Here is a 22,574-nt window from a genome sequence, read left to right on the forward strand (position 1 = left end):
TCTCTCTCTCTCTCTCTCTTTCCCTATAGTCACTACTCTTGGAATACAACGATACTGTCCACGTATGCAAGCACGTATATACGTCTGTGTGCGTGCAATGATTTCAGGATGGAACCCGATGAAATAGATCCGTCGTCACGGTCGATGCGGTGGCATTTCGATTTGCTCGACTCCTATAGAGAGAACTGAGTAGCATAGCTGTCTGTCTCTGAGTGAACGCGCGTGTATATGTGTATGTGTGTGTCTGTGTATGAGAGAGAAAGGGGGGGGGGAACTAATTAAACTGACTACCTTAACCGATCAGCTCGTCTACTCGAATTAAACGAGCCGAAAGATCGTCAGGTTGGAGGATGAGACTGGTATCGAAGTTCGTTTTCCGCATTGAACCTGAGAACGAACGAACGAACGAACGAACGATCGGAAAACATTTCCTGAAACGTCCATACCCAAATATGAATTAGAAGGAGTGTGTATAAAAATGATACGTCACCGTGCTATCAAATTCGTTGATCATTTTCCTGATCGAAAAGTAAAGCTATAGTAGATGAGTAACGATTTTTTATTATTTGTCCCGCGACCTAGAAACTAAATGAGGGGCTAAGTATCTCGCCGAATCTTGCTGTGTAAGCAGCGGTAACAGCAACGGCATCGACGACGGCAGCAATGGCAGCTGGGAAGAAAAATGTATATATAAAATAAGGTCGGGAATAGGAGGGTGAAAGATGTTGGAAAAGAAGAAAAAAGAAAAGGAGAAAGAAAAAAACATAGAAGAAAAAAGGAAGATAGAGAGATAGAAGTTGTTGGCGCGTTCAACCCCGAAGAATATTCTTTCTCCTCGTTGGACGACCTTCGCGTCTATCACGAATGGCCACTTGCGGTTAGCGTTCACCGAAGGCAAAGGACGGGGGAGCTACTCAACCTATTTTTTCTCACTTTTTTTTTCTCGTTTCCCTTCCACCGAGCTCGAGTGGACCGAGGATTCCTTCTTCTTTTCTTCCTTGTTTTGTTTATTTTAGTATTCGCGTAAGAAGGAGAGAGAGAGAGAGGGAGAGAAGTAGATGGGGAGGAAATAAAAGGGAGGAGATAGGAAACGAAGATGGAGGATTAAAAAGAATCGAGAAAAGGGGATAGTAGTTCGCGGAATAGAGAGGACTCGAGGGACGAAGAAGACCATCCCCTGAACGACGTAGAAAGTCGCTAGGGAATGGCGTACGACGGCAACGGCTTTGTGCCGATGCACGAGCACATCGTACGTCCTTGTACGTACGCAAGCGTGTGTGTGTGTCGTGTGTCTGAGCGCGCGAGCGCGCTCGGCCTTGAATCGAGTCGATTGCTCGACAAGGTGTGTAACTAGGGCGTGCAGAAGGAAGAAGAAGAAGGATGAGGAAGGGGAGGAGGAGGAGGAGGAGGAAGAGGAGGAGGAAGAGGAGGAGAAAGAGAAGGAGGAGGAAGAGGAAGAGGAGGACGACTTCAAAGCTACGTTTCCTGGGATCCAACGGCGAGGTTGTGCCTTTGCATGGCACACCCCTAAGCGCGCGGCACCGCGACGACACGTTGCTTAGCTTTAAATAATCGTGCACGAGCTCTCTCTCTCTCTCTCTCTCTTCCTTACACTCGAAAGACCCTCCTCTCTCTTCCACGGACCATCTAATATGCATGTATAACGGATATCGAGCTCCCGGTACTCTCTCACCCTCCGACGACCTGGCTTATCCCTCGTCGACTCTCTCTTTCTGTATCTACCTACTGCCATCGTTACCACTGCCCTGTCTGAAATATATCTTACTTTCAAACAGTAAATATCAAAGTAAGTAAATTCTATTTCCAAGAGTAATAAATTGAACCACCGTTTGATACACTAGAATATCATTTCGTTTTCATCAAGTTCCCAACGCTCTCCTTATCGAGAAATATAAGCTTTAACGAAATTATATTTATTCGTCGTTATATACGAACGAATACCTAGATATATTCTGTGTTTAATCATTGAGAGCATTCGATAGATATTTTCGAACGGAAAAAGAGAACGCGCTTTCAAAGCTCCGACAGCTCGAGTCGTGACTGACTACAATCCATGATACGTGATCGTATTCGTTGGCTATGCTGGAAACGTATTATTCATAATCTATTTACCTAGTTAGAAACGAGAAACTTTTCACACGTTTGTTCTCTTTGTCGAGGAAAGAAAAAAAGACGAGAAAAAAGATTAAACGTTTGCTGGCACGTTAAAAGCATAAACGAATAAGGACCGACGTTGAACGAACACGTTCGTATAGAACGAAGACTTCTCTTTCCTTTTCCGACGTATATTACATTAACAATGGCTACGATGCGCTCGCACGGACGCCTAAGATAAGGAAACGTCGAAGGAGGGAGGGAGAGAGAGAGAGAGAGAGATTGATAGATTGATAGATTGATAGATAGAGAGACAGAGAGACAGGGTGAGGGAGAGAGAGAGGGAGGGAGGGTGAGTAATAGTAGTAGTAATACTAGTAGTAGAGACTCGCTATAGATCGGACGTCCCAAGAAGAAAATTTAATCGTCGAAAGTTGGCAAAGCCGAGAATAGGGAGGATGCGCGCGCATATCCTGCAGAATCCTGACCCGCGGCTTTATGGCCGTCTATAGCGTAAGATCAGTGCGCGTCACGTGGTACGTCGTAAAACGTGCTCCTGCACTTTGCATAGCGACCCACTCGTTCCACTTTAGCCTACCGATCGCGAACGGTGGTAGGTAGCAGCATGCGGATACCGTCGCATAAGACGCAACCGAGTCGAATACGTTCGATGGTTACAAACTGTCGATTCCTGTCAAATACAGAAAACCGACCTGCCCGTTCATGTTAAAACTACCTGACCTTTTTCGCTCTCTAACCCAAATTGTTTTTTCTACTTTTTCGTTCCCCTTCATTTTTACGACTTTTTCCTAATACGCGTAAGTAAGCTTCACGAGGAAGACTAATATCTTAAAATTACATGCTGTATATGTATATACATGTGTGCGTATGTGCACATATATATATATATAACATTTATTTCATATCTCGTCTATAAGACTCAAAGAGGTAACATCTTTCTCAAGAAATAGAACTTGTCGCGTTAAGTCGGAAGATTGAAATTGATCGTAAATCTTGAAAATGGAAAAATAAGATTAGGATGGTTAATAAATAAAGGTAACACGAAATTGAAACGTATACGGTCGGAAATTCACGGTTATTTTCTAGATAGCAGCGCATACGTGCGCGGTATCTCGATGGAGGCTTTACCGCCTACTGCCTATTGATCTTTTCCCACTACGCCTTCCGGAAAACAAACCGTGACGACGATATTAGACGCACCTTCCGAAGCGAATGGTCGAACGAGCTCGCCATATTTCCTAATCTTGGATTTATTATCGAAACTATCTACGTACTTGGTTACATACGTATATCCGCGGATATCTACACGTTTATCCTCCTTCTAAAGTTAAGTAATTAAAAAGGATACAATTTTCCTTCGTTCATCAAACGTCGGGACTTTTATTCCGGAGGATCGGATCAATGAGCCAGACGAAAGATAAGAAAGTCTTTTTATTTTCTTTTATCGTTCTCCGAAGATAAGAAGAGTTATCTTTACGTATTAGCAGATCGAATACAATCTCCGTCCAACCGACGACCTCGAAATGCTCGCAGGATAATTTCCCTGGAGAAGACTATCTTCGATTCCCTCGTCGCACGTTACGAGACATCACGAAACGTTCGTCCCTTCTTTTACGAGGATAATTCATAAACGACCATCCAACACGATTCAAATTCGAGCTGAACTTTTGTACGTGAAACGACGCGCCCTCCCAACTAATCGATTTCGATATCGATCTTTTGCCTTTTGAAAATTTCACCAGACTAATTTAAAACGTCGTCGTAATCGTCGATTGTTACGGCTAATCCGGATACTTCAAAATTGTTGCTCTATTATTTAATAATCGTTGTAATCGAACGATTGATCGAAGAGAAAGAGAGAAAGGACAAATACAAAAGAGACAGAAGAGAGACTTCGTACTATTTTTTACTCCATCTCTCTCTCTCTCTCTCTCTCTCTCTCTCTCTATCTCTCTTTCTCTCGCTCTCCTTCTTTCTCTTTCTTTCTCTTTTTATCTCTCTATCCGCTGTTGCATAGATAGACACATAAACTTCGTGTTGCATTGTTCCGTGTCAACTGTCTGCTGCCGGAGTATGGAAAAAAACAATGAAACGGCGAGCCGAGGACACATACAGCAACAAAAAGCGATACTAGATGCGTTTTGTGTGTTCCTCGGTACATGTAAGAGAAAGAGAAGGAGAAAGAGAAAGGGAAAGAGAGAGCATCGCAATAGTTTCGCCGGCGTTTCGCGTTCATCCACCGCGTCCACGTCACAAAAAGGAGGCTTCGGGTAGAAAGAATGAATTGCAGTCGGTGTAGCACGCGCGAACGCTCTATCTCTCTCTCTCTCTTTATCCTCCTTTCTCTCTTTTTTTCCTTTTTTCTACCCTTTGCTCCTTTTCTCGTCTTAAGCACAAAACTCATCACCTATCACCGACCGACCGCGTGCGGCACGATCTCATCGCGTGTTTTCGCTATCATCGATAAGAGTTCAATCTTCTCCAGAAAATATATATGCATGTGTAACGAAATTATACAATCAGGGTAAGTTCAATTTCACGATGATAGATAGCATCGCGTATCGTATTATTCATGGATCGCACGAGAGAGAGAGAGAGAGAGAGAGAAAGAGAGAGAGAGAGAGAGAGAGAAGGAAAAGAAATAGAAACTAAAGAGAAATTCGTCGGAATAAAAGAGCGACGTAAGGGATGCCGAGAATCCACTTAATCTTTTTATTCCTCTTTTCTCTCTTGATTATTTCCCTGTACAGTCATTGCCGCGAACTATTGCGTGACGAATCGGCTCGCGTATTATATCATTTATGCATGCCGTCAAAGTCACGTGCCCTCCACGCAGTTAAGCGAGTTGCACGCGAACGAACAACAAGAGGAACTTTGTTTTCACGTGGAAACGGAATATGAATTATTTCTATTCGACATTGGACACGCATAGGTACACACGCATACGGTGGGATCGGTTTCAGGGACGGGGGATGAAAGCTTCCTTCGCCCATTTTTTTCTAAAAATGAATACGTATATATCATAGCTGCGCGAAAAAATAAAAGTCTTGCTTATTATTTTCTTTTCTCTTTCTTCGTTCTTTCTTTCTTTTTATACACCTCATATCTCTTTACTTTTGTTTCTCTCATTTTTATTAGAAACGGAAAGATGGTATTACTTTTCTTTTTCAACACGAATAACTCTGAGGACGCACGATCTCGCACGTGACACGGCCATTTTGTCGTGGGCGTAGAGCGAACACGTGAGCTTGAGTAAATATACGCCCGTTATTCCTCGGTACGTGCGTACGTACGTACATACGTACGTTCGTAACGTACGTACATACGTACGTACGTACGTACTCGGCAACGTGATGATATTCAGAGAAGTGTTGCTTGCTTCCGTTGACACACGTTATTTACTCCACTCTCGACATTTTCGCGGGAGCCAGTAAAAATACATCCCGAACATTTCCTCTCTATTTCTTCCTTCCCTTTCTCTCTCTCTCTCTCTCTCTTTCTCTTTTCGATAGAAAGAAACTGTAGAGAGTAGGGACGAAGAGATTTAAAAATGGTGGACGACCATCGGGAGCGACATCTCTAAGGACAACGCGTATCCTATTCGATGATCTCCTTGCGCCGCAGAAAAGGACTGAAAAAGATCTCTATCGAAATTCCATTCGTTGAAACAATCAACGAAACAACGAATGGTCTCTGATCTGACTAATGAATCAAAAAAAAAAAAAAAATAAAAGAAGAGAAAAGAACGATAGATTGACGTTCGGATTTTTCAAAACAAAATTTGAAGGAAAAGAAGAAAAGAAAAAGAAAGTAAAGGAAGTACAGTAAGGGTTGAAAGTAAGAAAAAGATTGTAGGAAGTTGTGGCACACCTGCATCGAATAGTTCGCGTGGACGTTTTTCTTGCGCGGTTAGCCACGGTAAAACCGCGTGAGAAGGAAAAGCGAGACTTATTCCGAGTTATTGCGAGGGCCGGAGGCCGATATAACGGAGGCCGTTAGGGGGGTTAAAGCCGGAGGAGACGCCGGAGGAGACCCACGGATAAGGATGATGGAAACGGCTGATGCGAACGTAGCGACGTTGCTCCGAGGGTGCAGAAGGGTGGGGAGACTCGCTCGATAGGGGTGGGAAAGTTGGCCGCTTCAGCCGGCCGGGAATAGCTTTAACCGGTCGATACTTCGTTCTCCAACGCGCGCGCGAGTGAGAGAGAGAGAGAGAGAGAGAGAGAGAGAGACAGACAGAGACGGAGAAATGCAGGGCATTGAACGGCAGAGGCACGGCCCTGCTTATGCTCTCCTTCTGTCACAGGACATTTCTATACTATTCTTTCATTTTTTTACTTAGCTTCATTCGTTTCTCAATATTTACCTAGGTATGCACGTAACTACCTTTTTTGTTTTCGAACGAAGCGTCTGATCCCTTTTCCTTTCTTCCCTTCTTTCCCTTTTTTATTCTTTTTCTTTTCTTCGAACGCCCTGAACTTTTAGCGTGAAACTTTCGTTAAATAAAAAATCTTGTCTTTTCTCGTGTCAGATTTTCCTTTTCTTTTTCTCTTTCTCCTTTTTCTTTTTTATTTCTTTTGTTCGCTCCTCGTTTCCTTTTCCTTCCGTCTTTTCTATCGGAAGAGAAGGGAAACGATATTCAAACGAGAAAGAGGCAACGACGAATAAAACTTACCGCACAACGATTTGATACACATACATATACCATTTCTACGATAAAAGAATGAAAACTCGGGAGTTTCGATTTTTCTTCTTTCGTTTCACAGTTTTCGTTTTCGTTTTTCCACGAATCTCCGCTCTTCTCGTTTTGCGTCACCCTCATGCCGTACTCCCGAACCAATACTTCCTCCCACCATCTTTTCATCTTTCTTTGGCTCTTCAGAAACGCATTTACGAACGCGCGAATTCAAAGACGCGAACTGCAAAGCGTCGAAAAGATCTTCAACGTTTAACGCCTGAGTTTCCATTTATCCGTTCGTGCATATTTCTTTCTTTTTTTTACTTTCTCTCCCTCTCTCTCTCTCTCTCTCTCTCTCTCTCTCTTTCTATTTATTGTTTCGATATAACGAGTCGTCGTGTATCACATTCCGCATACGTGAGACTGCATATTCGATCGATGTATTTATGTATGTATGTACATACCACGAGGATCAACGATAGCATCAAAATATTAATGGAAATTTAGCGACTTCGTTCTCAGCAAATTCTATACGCGTATATGTGTGTGTGTGTGTGTGTGTGTGTGTGTGTAAATGGATATTTATAATAAACATTTGTTTAAAATTTGAAAGAACTTTAATATTTTCATGATCGAAGAAGAGAGCGTAGAGTAAAACGAGAGACTCGTTGAAGAGCTCCTTTCGAAATTCGAGAGGCACGTTCGTCGATTCAATCGGCTTTGAGCGTGTAAACAGGAAGATCTCCAGCCAGGGTGTGCGGTAAATAAAGTGATATATGGTAATCTCTGGTTTTCTTTTCGATGGAAGTAATGCTAATAACTTTATTTAAACGCGTCACGTTTTATTACGCGTTCTCGTTGTTCGCGCTATTTGAAAAAAGAAAAGAAAGAAAAAAGAAAAAAAGAGAGAAAAAAAATTCCTTGCGAATTCAAACAATTTCGAATTATTGCAATTTACATAGCTGGTATATTTCGAAAAAAAAAATATATATATATAATATTATTTTCAAGACGTCTTAGAAAGTTCCTTAAAGTTATTATAATAAACAAGATACTTTTGTACTATTTCGGAAGCCTTAGGACGACATAGGTTGGTCGAATCGTGCAAACGTTCAAACGAATAGGGCTTCGAATGAGAGGAGTAAAAAAAAAAAAGAAAATATCACGACGTTGATCGATCCTCTCCATCGAAAGCACCCTTAGACCGAAAGATATCGTTGGATGATGGGAGATCTCTTTCTTATCCGTCCATTTCCTTATCCTCTCTTTTCTTATTCCGTATCCGGTCGACGGCCGACAGCGTTCGGCGCCGCATCGACAGGATAACAGACACTTACGTAACTCGTTTCGTCCGATATAGAAGATCGCTAATAATAGTAGATAACTGGGTCATCGTGTCCAACGCAGGATTTTCAGCAACGATCGCGAGCCTACGAGACATTTGCCAAAATTCTCATTGTCTTTTGAAATCGATCTTTCGATCGATGATTCGCGACGATAAAGCTTTTACGTTTATACAAGCACACAACATATATTTCGTGTTTCCTTTTTCCCTTTCTTTTTCAGAAGGTGGAGGATAGGGGATGATAAAAATAAAAAATGACAATCGATCTTTGATTCACCTCGGATAGGGCAATAAATGTTCAAGTAGGTACATAGTAGATATCTCGAGGTATCGCTGGTGTACTCGCTGAAATTGCTTTTATCGATAAAGTAGGATAGAAAAGGAGTACGCGAGGGACTTTGTGGATGCGCGTTTCGTGCCACGGGCACCGGCCATAGTAATCCTGTAACCGGAAATCGACGTCCATCGGTACGGTGGAAGTGTCCCACGAGAGGACTCGCGTACCTTTCTAGAATTTCCCCCTTTTCGATCGATATGTGCACTCGCGAGCTCGTGTCACCGCACGTGTTTCCTCCAAGACGAATAATGCATGTACCTAACTTGATTGACTTTGGTACATACATATATATATATATATATATATAAAATGTAACGCTAATGGACAGTGCTAATTGCAGCTTTTATATAAACATCCAGGTAGACGCGTATTCTTATTTTACCTTGAACGAAAATGAAGAAAGATCTTATTATTAATTCTATTATCCGTTACGACAGATTAAGGGAAAATATCAAGGACACTGAAACAGTAAAAAAGAGACAGAGGTGGAGGAGGAGAGGAGAGGGAGAGAGAAATAAAAAGAAAATAAAGAAAAGGGATGGATGAAGATAAAAAATGTACGTTAACAAGATGAGAAGATGGGCTCGAGAAACGAGAGAAAAGTTTCTTTCCTTTTTCAATTTCAAGAAGACCTCTCTTTCTCTCCTCCTCCTCCTCCTCCTCCTCCTCCTCCTCTCCGCTCAATGACTTTCATCTCGAGCAGCTATGCGACCAACGTAATTTGATACGTGCTACTAATTAGTCATATGTACCACCTGTGCTTAGTTACAAAGTTACGACATGCGTTACACTGCATGCTGCTGCCTCGAGTATTGTGCATGGACGTAAGAGGGTAGTCCTACGAAGATGAAGAGGGGAAACGAAGAGGGTGAGGTATAACGATGACCGACTATGACGGAATGATCCGTCACCTTGACGAGTTCTAAAATGAAAATGCCTCCCTGTAGATGGATTAATAAAAAGTTTCGCATTAAAATCAATCCACTTTTTCTCTTACATTCGATATAATACACTTTCTTCGAAACGATTCGATTATTAATAATTTTTTTTTCTCCTCCTCCTCCTCCTCCTCCTCCTTCTTTTTTTTATCGAGCGAATCGTACATTTCCAATCGGACAAGTCGAGCGTACCTAAGAGAATAAATTGGACGTGTCCATTAAAACGCTTTTTCCATTTGGAAAGTAGGTAAACGAGAATTCCTGATGAAAGGGAACGGAGTCGATCGCATATGGTAATGAGAGCGGCGTTTGGCTAAATGCCTAATGTTGTGTCACGATGATGAAGAGAACCAGGGGAAAAGAATTACAAGGAGTCCGATGTGAAAATTAAAAGGCAAGGAAATAACGAAAGAACTTGCGAGAGAGAGAGAGAGAGAGAGAGAGAGAGAGAGAGAGAGACCATCAAGTACGCAATGGACATGAAAGATATTATTACGACAGTATGAAAGATGAAAACTTTTTTTCGAACTACTTTTCCTTTCGTTGTATTTTCGTTGGAATAGTTTCACGAGAAAAGAAAAAAAGAAAGGAAGAAGAAAAAATCAGAGGATCGGGACGCAAGACACAGTAGATATGGAGTATTCTCGAACGTAGGAGTGAGTGAGAAAAAAGAGAAAGAGAGAGAAAGAGAGAGAGAGCTTTGTCGCGTTGAAAAGAAATCGTAGAGTCGATAAAATGGTACGCGTGTGTGTCACGGCACGTATATATAAACGTTTCTCGTCCAACAAGAAATAATAGTCGCGTTATCGTTCGGGAAAGTAATTATCGCGGCCCTTACACGCGACACAAAAGAGAAACACACCGGAGAAAGTCCGGTCTAAGCGAAGTTATATCGGAAGCAAGCTCGATTGCCGGATAAAATAAATTACGTGGTTCGTTTTGCAAAGGACGAACCGGAACTAACGCTTTGACGCCAAGAAACGCATTATTTTCTTAACTCGGAAAACTCTGTTATTACGAACGTTGAATTTACTTATCGCTTATCGGCCTACGTTCTTTTTCCTTTCTCTCTTTTTTTCTTCTTTCTTTTTTAAATACCAGTAGATACTACTAATTACAATTGATTTATTCATTAAACGAGATTTTGAAGAAAGGAATACGCGGCTGGTTCGCGAAATCAACTTTGCACCGTCCCACTTTCCAAGAATATCAGTCGCATTCCAAGCGACAATGCCTTTTCGGGGTTGCGCAAGGCAACCTAGGGCTCACTACGGAAGAGATGGTGGAAAAGAGGGTGGAAAGGAGGGTCACCCTCGACTCCTTTGTCTTCCTTCCTTAATCATTCGCGCAGTAGGACGCGCCAACTTCTACCGTCGCTCCGTTCTTTCTTCCTCTCTCCCTCTCTCTTTCTCTGTTTTTTCTCACCGGGCAACCACCCAAAAAACTTTCGATTCGGAAGAAAAGACGCTAGAAAAAAAGGGACGAAAATTTGCCGCTGAACGACCTCTCGTCGGTGACTGAATATTCCTTTCCTTTTCTTCTTCTACTTCTTATTCTTGCTTTTCCTTTTCTTTCTTTCTTTCTTTCTTTCTTTCTTTCTTTCTTTCTTTCTTTCTTGCTATATTCCGTCGCCTCGATCAGAAAGTAGCGCCGCGATAAAGTGTCGGCGCAAACGGAAGTAGCTAATAAATCGGAACACGTCTAAAACGACACGTTCCTTCTCTCTCGTTGTTTCCCTTAAGATTTAGATCGAGCGAACGCGTTTTACGTATGCAATGTAGTTGCGGCGACCGCGTACATACCGCATAACGCAGATAAACGCGATTCTCGGCACGAGAACCGCGAGATATCGCATCGGCACGTCGATTTACGAGCGAACCGCACGAACTATATACCCTCCTTCAACACCCACCCTTATTCTTTCTTCGTTCCCCCATAAATACTTGTTTTCTATTTATACGAAACACCTGAGAATTATATACCTTCGCAAAGATGACTAACGATAGAAAGCAAAGTAAAAGTATCAATCGGTAAACTTTATGTAGCAATCGCGTCGAAAAATAAAATTTATGATATCGAAATGATTGAGCGCACGCGTTTGCCATATACTCTTTCGAGATCTACCAACGATGTTTATCTTTTTATTGGATCGTGCTCTTTTGGCTTCTAATCGTCTTCCTCCTCTCTCTCTCTCTCTCTCTCTTTTCCTTTTCTTCTTTTATTTTCTTTTTTATTCAATAATACGACGTAATTGGAGCGGAAGACGAGACAAGGTCTGCTTTCTTCTCGAGAGAGAAATCAGTGTTAAGAAGAAAAACAAATCGCTCTGAGGTAATGTAGCGTCCGTCGTTCGTCTAACGAGAAGAGAAAAATAAGCGTGATAATAATACGCGAGCAAAGAAGAGAGATAGAGGGAGAGGGAGAGGTAGAGGGAGGGGAACGGAGAGAGGGAGAGGGACAGAGAAAGAGAGAGAGTTGGAAGGAGAAATAAGAAGGAAAGAAGGAGGGATGGAAGAAAGGGAAGTAAGACGACGAATGGTAAGGCAAATCGTTCCATTTCCACGAGCTCTCGAAGCTCTCTATTCATCTCGACGCTATCTTCTTTCTTATTCAAAGGAGTAGCTCGACGTCAAATTGGGCCGGCGATTCTAGATCGAGAAAGAAGTAGGTAAAGCCGGCACGAAGACGCCTTCGTGCGCGTAAAGTAATGGACCTTGGCACCTCCTCTCTCTCTCTCTCTCTCTGTTGCTCGCTCGCTCGTGTATACGGGAGAACCATTATTTTTAGATCGCACGCTTGTCACTCGCTTCGAAAGCCGTGGCAAAGCTGGATTATCTACATCGAGCGTTTCCCGAGCGAGCGAGCGAGCGAGCGAGCGGACGCTGCACGGTCTCGGTCTCGTGAAGCCGCATTGCCGAAAGCGACGCATCCATCTTGCTTTTCAAATTTCCCGCCACGCGAAAGAAAGAAAAAGAAAAAGAATAGGGGAGAAAAAATGTACCGAAAGAAGATATTTGTGTATCTATGGGATAACGCCTTAAAAAATAAATCGTTCGCGATCCATTCGAAAGAATATAAACTATTATTTCATTTCGGACGAGAAATCGCGATGGATAGCTCTCTCTCTCTCTCTATATATATATATATACATATATATGTATATATATATACGTAGATAGATAGATATATGTATATATATATTTCACAATTATAATCCATTTAGAAAATGTAATTTCAAAGTTTCGAGCGGGGCACGAGCATCGCTTGTCGATTTAATATACGGAAAAGCAATATCGATGCGACACGCGTACATCCAATTTAAGTCTCCGCGCGCGAAATTCCGTCTAGGATCCTCGACGAATCTCCCGGAGCAATTTTCGGGGGGTGAAGAGGAGGAGAAAGGGGTGAGTAGAGGGAGAAGCGAATTCGGTCTTTCAGTTTTCGATCGATACCTTCGCGCGGACTTCTATTCTTCGATTCCTGAGAAACGTTGAAGCAAGGCCGTTATACTTGCTCTCTAAGACATCAATTCGTTTCAACTGGATACATCTCCTTTCTCTATCTATCTCTCTATCTCTTTCTCTTTATCTTTCTCGTTTTCGCAGTAGCCATCTAATAATAGCGTATGGTACGAACCGAAAATAGGCCTGCAGAAGTATGCAACACGCGGTTCAGGAATTTCATCGTCTGCCTCGACCTCGTACGGCCGTTTCCCTGTCCCAAAGGCGATCGTTTCCGCCAACTTCTTACGGATCCGGAACGACGTTAATAAATGTATTTCCATTGGGAGATCACGTCTCGACGAAATGAAGACGAGAGACGAAGGAGGAAGGAAAAGAAAGAGAAAAAAATATCTCTGAGAAGTCTTCCCTGGACAGCGTCTTTTCGATCGTCCCTCCTTAACGCTCGACCGAGCATCGAACTTACGTATTACTCGATTTATACGGAAATTCTTATGCTCGTACGTTCGTGGAGTAACTTTAAATTCGAAAATAAAACTGGACTCGTATATCCTACCCGCAAATTCTGGGATAATGGGAGAGACTTTATTACCGATCGTATATTAGATAGGTAGATAGGTACCCGTTTTGTACGAACGATCCTACGAAAAACATTGACAACTATTTTATTGGATTCGATTTTATCGGGAAACGCATTGAATACATTTTTTCATCTCGCCTCGATTTTCCGATGAAAAATGTTTATTCGATGGTTCGATACTCGTTTCAAGTATTACGAGAGTAATACTCGGTTATTTAATATATTAGCGATAAACATTGATAAAAATAAATGTATTATTTTACTTGGTCTCGTTCGACCATCGCGTATGCAGCATCGCGTATACGGAACCTGTCAATTTATTCGTAATGAAGTAAAGCGTAAACAAGATGTATGCGGCGCGTTATAAATAAAATCTCTGCCTCTTTCCGCGAGCGCACGGTTTTATGCGCGCAAAATATTCCCCGTTCGTAACGCGCTGGTGCCTCCGTGGGAAAAAGTGATAAATTTTGTTTTTCCAAGCAGACCGAGTAGTATTTATGCGCATGAAGCTCGAGTATAAGAGAAGTTGTGTGCGAAGTTCGTAGCTTCCTACAGGAAGAGCTACTACCTCTGCTTGCATCGGTGCTACTCGACACAAATTTAAACAATTACATTCCGCGCGATTTTCCATACGAATTTCATTTCCGGATGCTGATTACGCGTTATTTCGAAAGAGAGAGACAGAGAGAGAGAGAAAGAAAGAAAAGAAAAAGAACCATCGGTAATATTTATATGCGAAATCGAAGTTTATACTCGTTGACGGACGAGTCGGAAAAATAAAAGTTTCGAGACGAAACGACCAAGAGAGAGAGAGAGAGAGAGAGAGAGAGAGAGAGAGAGAGCTGTTCATAAAGGTAGCAGCTCGAGTGATATATCCAAAAATAATATTACGAACTTCAGGGGAGCTTCAAAGGTCATAGGTTACATAGATATATTTATACTTACTACGAACGCAATCGTCGAACATGCGATTAAATTAAATAACAAAAAATGGAAGCCGTGGTATACCTGTATCAAGAATATAGTTTTTCAAACGGTCGGTAAAACGTACGTTCGATCGATGCACCTCGAATATCTCGCGACGAGATGAAAGAATTTAGGAGTTTCATTCATCTTCTATTCCAAATTAACGTCTACCTATCTACGAAGGAAAAAAAATCTCTACAATAATTTCTCGTATCTTTTTTCCTTTTTTTCGACGATACTCAAGAACCTTGTAACGACGCGACGCGAAACGTATATAATAAATAAATAAACAACATCTCTCTCTCTCTCTCTCTCTCTCTCTCTCTCTCTCTTTCTCTCTCTTTGGCGTGCAATGCCTAAAAAGCCGATAGCCGTTCATTGTTTAACACGCTCGTCGCTTCTAAAAGCCTTCGCGAATCGATGATAATTTTAATAAGAGTTAACGCTTTGCGTTCGTCCGTTTAGAAAAAGTATGTAAAAGTTTATATAAGGCGTAAACGTATAGCTATATTTACCTATGTACTACTACTAGCTGCGGTATATAAGTAGTTACATAAATGGAGGAGGTGGGGAGGAGGGTGGCGGCTTATCGATCGAGCTCGCCTCGGGAATGTCCCCAGGGAGGACGTTACAGGACAGGTGGCTTGCCCTCTCAAGCTCGAATCTGTCCGAGATCCGCCGAGGTGAGCCGAGCACATCGAAAAAGGACGAAAAGTAAGAGATCCGATGGCCCACGTGCCGTATTAGAGAGAGAGAGAGAGAGAGAGAGAGAGAGAGAAAGAGAAAGAGAGAGGTCTGGAGAGTCTATGGAACAACCTATCAATTATTACCTTCGTCTTTTATCTTTCATTCGATATCTCCCAGCTTATCTCTTCATTTTACATTTCATATCCTCCTGGAGAAACGAATCAGACGCGTAGACCCGACGCTTTCACTTTGCTCGATCTAATATTTATTGAGAATTCGCGAGGGCAAACGGTACGGTAAATAACGATCAAGGCTGGAGGAGGAGGAAGACAGGGAGAGAGAGAGAGAGAGAGAGAGAGAGAGAGAGAGAGAGAGAGAGAGAGAAGTGGGGAAGGAGAGAGATGAGATATTTCGTCATTCGAAGGACGACATACGAATAGGGAGATCTATTTTTAATATTCTCTTTCTCCCTCTCTCTCTCTCTCTCTCTCTCTCTCTCTCTCTCTTTCTTTCCTGCAAGGGTCCATCTGGTTTATGCAACTATACGATCGTATAATGCATTTTTCTAAGACAAACACCTCCATCCGTTCTTCTGAATTATCGTCCATTGAACATCGTCGATCGAACGGTGTATCTACGTGTTCATTTATTTACTTACTTTTTATGAAAAGTCTTTCGTTGAAATCATCGAAAGCCACTTTGACTTTTTCGATTGGCCTTAATTTGTTTATCAAGAGACTAAAGCCTGGCGACGAGCGTCGCGAAACACCACATTCGCAGCGGGCTCCTCAAATCGAATTTTTCCAAGAGAGAGAGAGAGAGAGAGAGAGAGAAAGAGAGAGAGAGAGAGAGAGAGAGAGAGAGAGAAGAATAAAAAAAATTAACGTCGCACTCTCTCTTTCCCTCTCTCTCTTTCTTTGCCAAAGGAAATAATCAAAGTGATCGAGTTACGTGCTTCGCTGTGTACGTAGATTCGGTCACAAAAGAGAAAAGAGAAACCGCTCGGAAAACTAAAAGTGCAACTCGAGTGCACTGGAAAGCATTCGCCCTCGTCTTAACGAGATTCCTTCCTCGTATAATTTAATATTAATCGAAAAAAAAAAGAAAGAAAGAAAAAAGGGTGACGCGAGGAAAGAAAATGTACACCTGCGAATCGATATCCCTCTACTCTCTCCCGTAGGTGGAAGTAGGACAAAAGTATCTAATCACTATGCCACGATTGTTATACCCTATTCTCCTCGCAAAATAATTACCGCGAATTAACGAGGACGCTAATTAATCGGCCGAAACGTGGGACGACCATCCCGACGACGAACGTACGTTGAACGATTTTACGTTAAACGAGAAGCGGATCTCGTTAAACGTAAACGATCGATTTTCTACGACTCGATCGAACGTCTCTCGATCGACGTTTTACGTAGAAGCTACACGTGGGAAATTTTAACCGATTCGATCCGTCGTGATTTCGTCATAACTTAAACTTATCACTCAAGCACGAACAAAAAAGAGAAAGAGAGAAAGAGAAAAAAAGGAGAGAAAAGGAGAAGGAAAAAAAATGGGCGACGTAACGAGGTCGTTGAGCGAAGTTTCTTGCGAAAGAAAAGCAAAAAAGAAAAAGTCGTTAGGTAGAGTGGCCGGATAAAATATCGTAGAGAATTAAAAATGAAATGGTAGTATTTGAATAGTTTCTTATTCTTTGTAAATACATCAAACGAAAAGAATATCGTTCGATTCAGATAGAGGAATGTTCGCAACACGTGCTACACATCGACGAGTCAGCGAACCATGCCATGCGATTTGACACAATTCTACCTTGTAAGTTAACAAGTCGAACACTTGGCTTTGCGCTAAACTTATTACACGATCGACGTATCGCGCTTATACGGATCTTACGTAAATACATAAGACTACCTGGGTATACCGTATCGTCTAAAACGAACGAACGAACGAACGATTCTTTTACGAAAAAGTAAAAAGAAATAAAAACGGAAAAAAGAAAACAAAAAGAAACACAAAAGGGAAAGCAAAAGGGGAAGAAATAAACGAATTACTCCTTGTTCCTTCGAAAGATCCCTTGGAACGTAAAAGAGAAGCACGGAACAGATAAGCAATCGTCGACGTTTACGATCTCTAAAGACGCCCTTTTCTCATCTCCTCTGCTCCTCCGCTCCACGCTTTAGCGTTTTACTCCCGTAATTCGCGTAGTATCTTCTACAAAGAGAGAGAGAGAGAGGGAGAGAGAGAGAGAGAGAACGAGAGAAGGGAAGAACGTAAGGACAGCTCGTTTCGCAGCTTCCGCGTACCGATGGGAAAACGCGTTAACTCGCGTCTGCTTTCGAAACTTAATTGCCACTCAAAGTACCGACGACGAGTTGAAAGAGAGAGAGAGAGAGAGAGAGAGAAAGAGAGATGATAGAAGAAAGTAAAGGGAAGGGTAGAAGAAAAGGAGAGAACGTGTAACGTACGAAGCAAAGGCAACAAAAAAAAATGAAAAATAAAAAAAAAGAAAAAGGGAAATAACGCGCGACGGACGAAGTTCTCCTTCGACTCGTTAGTCTCCGTTCATTTTTCTTTCCCTCTCCTTTCCTCCCAACTATTTCCTCGGCCATTGTCTTTCTAATTAACGTTCATCCATCCACCCATCTATCCACTCGTCTTTCCATCCATCTGTATTTTTAATTCCAACGATACTACTTTTCTTTTCCCTTCGTAAAACCTGATTTTCTTCGAGAGAAAGAAAGGGACAGAGAGCGAAGGACAGAGAGAGAGGGAGTTAAATCCGTAATAAACTCGTTTTCCCTCGTAGTCGTATTATTACGCGCCATATTGTCGGCTCTCGTGTCCTCCCCTCTCCCCTTCCTAAGGAACATCCTTTCGAACCGCAAGAATGGCGACGACCAAATCAAAGTTCGCAACGACGATACAAATTGCGGGTATCAAAGTCCACGAACGAATCGGATAGAATCTTAACTTTCTCTTCGATCTATTTGTCTAAATGATTTTCGATTTATATGTATTACCTACTTACATAGTTACGTACAGAGTAGGTATACCAAAAGTATGAGTTAAGTATTAAGCAATCCGCTTACGTTATGTATCGAAGGATAGAAAAGAGAGAATAAAAGAAGGTCGGTTGGTCGATCGCGAAAGAAGGTTTACGGGTAGCGAGGGGCTCGGGGTCGAGCGGGCCGTAGGGTGTCGATAGGAGAACGCAACTTCGTAACGGGAATTCGTATTTCCCTAGTGGCTTCTCTATAAGAGCCAATATTTATCTCCGTTCTTTAATGCCAGCGCCAAACGTTGCCAAAATCAACATTCGAATTGGTTTGGTCGCGAGCCGGCTCTACGATCCCGCTAGATTCGTTCCTACGCCGTAATCGAAGAAGTCTCGTTGAGGCTACTAGAGGGAGAGAGAGAGAGAGAGAGAGAGAGAGAGAGAGAGAGAGAGAGAGAAAACGATACGAAAATTATTGAAAAGAGGAAAGAGAGCAGTTCCTACGAAGGGATCGGCTAAAAATAAAACCGAAAACCGGACTTGGCCGGAAATTTTTTTCGTTTCGTCGATGTACGATTATTATTTACGAGAAACGAGTCATCGATCTTCCTATTCGTTCTCCGTTGGTTCTTTTTTCTTCCTCCTTTTTCTTTCCTTTTTTTTTTCCCTAGAAATCGAACAGATCTTCCGCATGGACGAAGCGAAAGATTAAAAAAACCGATCGTCGATCGATCCTCGGCCGACGAAGGACGAGTCGCCTTTATCGGTAAAAGTAAAATGTCGAACGCCGACTCGAATTATCGAGGATAACGTAAGCGCAGTCAGCGACGAACGTCGCCGAGTTGCCCGCGACTTTTCCATATCGTCGATAATAAAACTACGCACGACCCCGTGCAGTACATATGTAGTACCTACCTATCAACCTACCAACCTACCAACCTACCAACCTATCTACCTACCCTACCTACCCTATCTACCTCCTCCCCTCCTCCACGGTCATATCGGCTAGGCATAAAGGAGGAAGAAAAAAGGTGGCTCCGATGAGACGGGTATAAAATAGAGTAAATTAAACGGAAAAAAGGTGTGAAGGACGACGACGAAGGGAAGAGATAGATAGAGATGGATAGATAAAGAGAGAGAGAGAGAGAGAGGGCATGATTGGAGCATTCAAGGTACGAAGTGTGGCGTTATGCTCTAGCGAGCGCACACGAAGGCTGCGAGCGAGATCAGAGGGGTAAAAAAGGGTGAGCGCCGCTTATGGCGACGGTGGCGAGCGGGGTCGTTGCAGACGAGAGAAGGAGAGTATAGCGCCGGAGGGAAAAAAAAGAGAAAACGAGAGAGAGAGAGAGAGAGAGAGAGAGAATCAAAGATCCTTCGGGCTATTGAAAAAAAAAATCCAATTGTAAATGTTAAAGGTATACATAAAGTTATATAGAAAGATAGAAATATACGCGCGTTAATTATATTATAATTTTACGTTGCATATACAAGAAAGATTCGTATCGTTATTCGTTTGCTTTTAATTACACAATGGTCGCGACACTCGTACGTCGTAGATCAAACGACCTTCGAAAAACGAATAAACGAATAAATAAGAGACAGAGGGAGAAAGAGAGAGAAAGAAAAAAAAAACGGAGAAAGTAAAAGCGCGGAGTACGCTCGACGAGAATATGTGCATAAAATAACTACGTATGTATACGTATGTATATCGATTAGTCGCCGCAAAGATCCGTCGGATCGAACGCGTTCTCATTGGCGTCGACGGGCCTCCGATCGACGATTGCTACGAAGCGCTTAGGATACGAAGCGCAGTAGTAGTTACAGTAGTAAGTAACGACGGAGAGGACGAGAAGGAGGAGTACCACCGAGGTCGGTAACGGCATCGTCGAGTTAGTAGCAGGCGCCCCGAACGTTTTATATATAGCGTTGGAGCGCCTACGGGAGCCGTGACGCTTAAATATAGACGAGAAATAAGACAAGGCGCGGGGAAGTCGCTTTAACTTACGAACGACGAACAGAGACTCGATCGCTACACGCATACGGAAAGAAAAAAGAGAGAGAGAGAGAGAGAGAGAGAGAGAGAACCTACAGCTTTCGGTGAGGGAAGGGGACAACTGCGGCGAGGAAGATGTACACACGTAGCATATACAGAAAAGAAAGAGAGAGAGAGAGAGAGAGAGAGAGAGAGAGAGAGAGAGAGAGAGAGAGAGAGAGAGAGAGAGATAGCCGACGGAGTACGGTCATGGCCGACGCGACGCGGCGCGACGCGTCGTCGTCGTCGTCGTCGTCGTCGTCGTCGTCGTCGTCGTTGTCGTCGTCGTCTGCTAGGCACGTACCGTCGCAAGGCGATGCCCGCTCTCTTTACTTACGACGCGTTGCGCCAATGAACAAACGTCGTCGATTTATCAAACGAGAGACGTTTCAAAATGTTTTTTCCCCCACTTTTTCTCTTATACCTATATACGAGTTGTTTCTCTCTCTCTCTTTTTTTATACGCAGGATCAAACGAACAGAACGTTTCGTATTCTCGATTGTAACGAGCATTATAGATAGATAGATAGATAGATACCTACGGATTAAGAGAGCAAGCGATCTCTCCGTTTATCCGTGGTAGCGGAGATAAGCGGCGATCGATCGATCGTACGCACCGGCGAACGTTCGAAGGGTGTAACTCTTTTACCCGACGGTCCTCCCCTAGAAGGGGGGGTATGGATGGATCGTAAAAAAAATATATATATACACACCATGTATATATGTACAAAAGGAGAATAAAAAAAAGAAAGAAAGCGAGAAAGAAAAGGAAGGAGAGGGCACTTACTTGCCGAGTTCCTCCTTGAGATCATAGTTGTCACTAAACCGCGTGCAGGCGGCTGGGGCAGCCATGCCGAGCGCGTTAATCCTGTATAGGTGTGTATGTGTGTGTGTCTGTTAGTCAGTCGGGCACAGTCTCGCCGGTGGATCCAAGTGTACGATAGCCAGCACTGCTCGGCTGTGTCACACTAACCGCACACACGACGACGACGACGACGACGGCGGCGACGACGACGGCGGCGGCGGCGGCGGCGGCAGCAGCGGCGGCGGCGGCGGCGGCGGCGGCGGCGGCGGCGGCGGCTACGACGGCAACGGCGACGGCAACGGCGACGGCAACGACGTCAACGACGACAACAGCAACGACAGCGACGAGAAACGACGAAGGCGACGGCAACGGCGAACGGCGACGATGACGGCGGCGGCGGCGACGGCGGCGACGCGACGACGACGACGACGACGACGACGGCGGCGGCGGCGGCGGCGGTGGTGGCGAACGACGGCGGTGAGGCCGTCGACGCTAGGGGAAACTTCGCAGGTCAAATTCGATCGATAGAGGGGAACCGCCGTGGCGCTGGCAGAATAGCGCTCGCTCGCACGCCCGTTCGCTCCTTTCTTCCTTCCTTCTTTCTTTCCTTCGTTCGTTCGTTCGTTCGTTCGTTCGTTCGTTTGTTCGTTCGTTCGTTCGTTCGTTCGTTCGTTCGTTTATTGGTTCGTTTATTCGTTCTTTCGTTTATTCGTTCGTTCGTTCGTTCGTTCGTTCGTTTATTCGTTCGTTTATTCGTTCGTTCGTTCCCTTCTAATTCGTTAGTTTGCCCCTACGGTTGGCAAGCTTTCTCTCTCTCTTTCCTTCACGACAGGGTTGGTTGGGCGGAGAGACTTTACCACTCAGGGGTGGCGCCTTTGCTTCTCCGCTTCTTCCTTCCTTCCTTCCTTCCTCCCTCTCTCTCTCTCTCTCTCCTTCCCCCTCTATCACTCTCTATCCCCTCTCTCCGTCCGCAGCAGCAACGACGATGACTATGGAGACAAGGAGAACGTTTATCACGGCAAGGACGACGACGACGACGAAGACGACGACGACAGTAACGATGATATTCGACGACGACGAGAACGACGACGTTGGAGAATAACGACGAGCCGGGAGCGATTATTATATACTATTATTATTACTATTACTACTACTACTATTATTATTATTATTATTATTATTATTATTATTTTGCGGCGCTCTCGGGAGAGAGGGTTGAAAGGGCGAGCGTGCCGAGCGAATAATTATCTCTGCGGGGCACCGTACGACGATTACAATCTCGTCCGACGCATCCGCGCTCTCGGCCGGCAGATCGTCGACTGACTCTCGTAGTACTACTTCTCCCCTCCCTTGCCACCGAGCAACCAGGCGGTCCTCTAGTCTTTGGCCGCCACTACTGCTTCGCGTTACCGTCGGTAATGGCGACGGTCACGCTCGTATCTCTCGTTGTCGTTCGTTCTCGCGTCGAACTCCCACAAATCGCGTTAGCGCGTTGTTGGTAACTCGTAAACGAACGACCCTTTGCAACGATCGTCGTTTTATACGTCGACGTTGATCGACGTCGCTTAAAAATCTCAAAGGGGTTGACTCTCACAGTGAACATCGAATGAAATTT

The 22,574-nt window shown here is 43.6% G+C and overlaps 1 protein-coding gene across 13 annotated transcripts in view; it reads right to left on the bottom strand.

Annotated features, from left to right (window-relative positions):
* Window positions 1–21,191, bottom strand: part of LOC122631302 (calcium/calmodulin-dependent protein kinase type II alpha chain) — a 63,295-nt gene extending 42,104 nt beyond the window's left edge. For 3 of the 13 annotated variants that reach the window (XM_043816852.1, XM_043816851.1, XM_043816849.1), the window contains exon 1: window positions 20,942–21,185. In XM_043816852.1, the coding sequence (XP_043672787.1) occupies window positions 20,942–21,006 (65 nt within the window). In that variant the 5' untranslated portion in view covers window positions 21,007–21,185. Of the gene's footprint in view, window positions 1–20,941 lie in introns of all 13 variants that reach the window. The other 10 variants (XM_043816857.1, XM_043816855.1, XM_043816856.1 and 7 more) reach the window with 7 other exon arrangements.
* Between the last annotated feature and the right edge of the window lie 1,383 nt (window positions 21,192–22,574).

Source organism: Vespula pensylvanica, chromosome 8 (genome assembly GCF_014466175.1).
Source record: "Vespula pensylvanica isolate Volc-1 chromosome 8, ASM1446617v1, whole genome shotgun sequence".
Lineage (NCBI taxonomy): Eukaryota > Metazoa > Arthropoda > Insecta > Hymenoptera > Vespidae > Vespula > Vespula pensylvanica.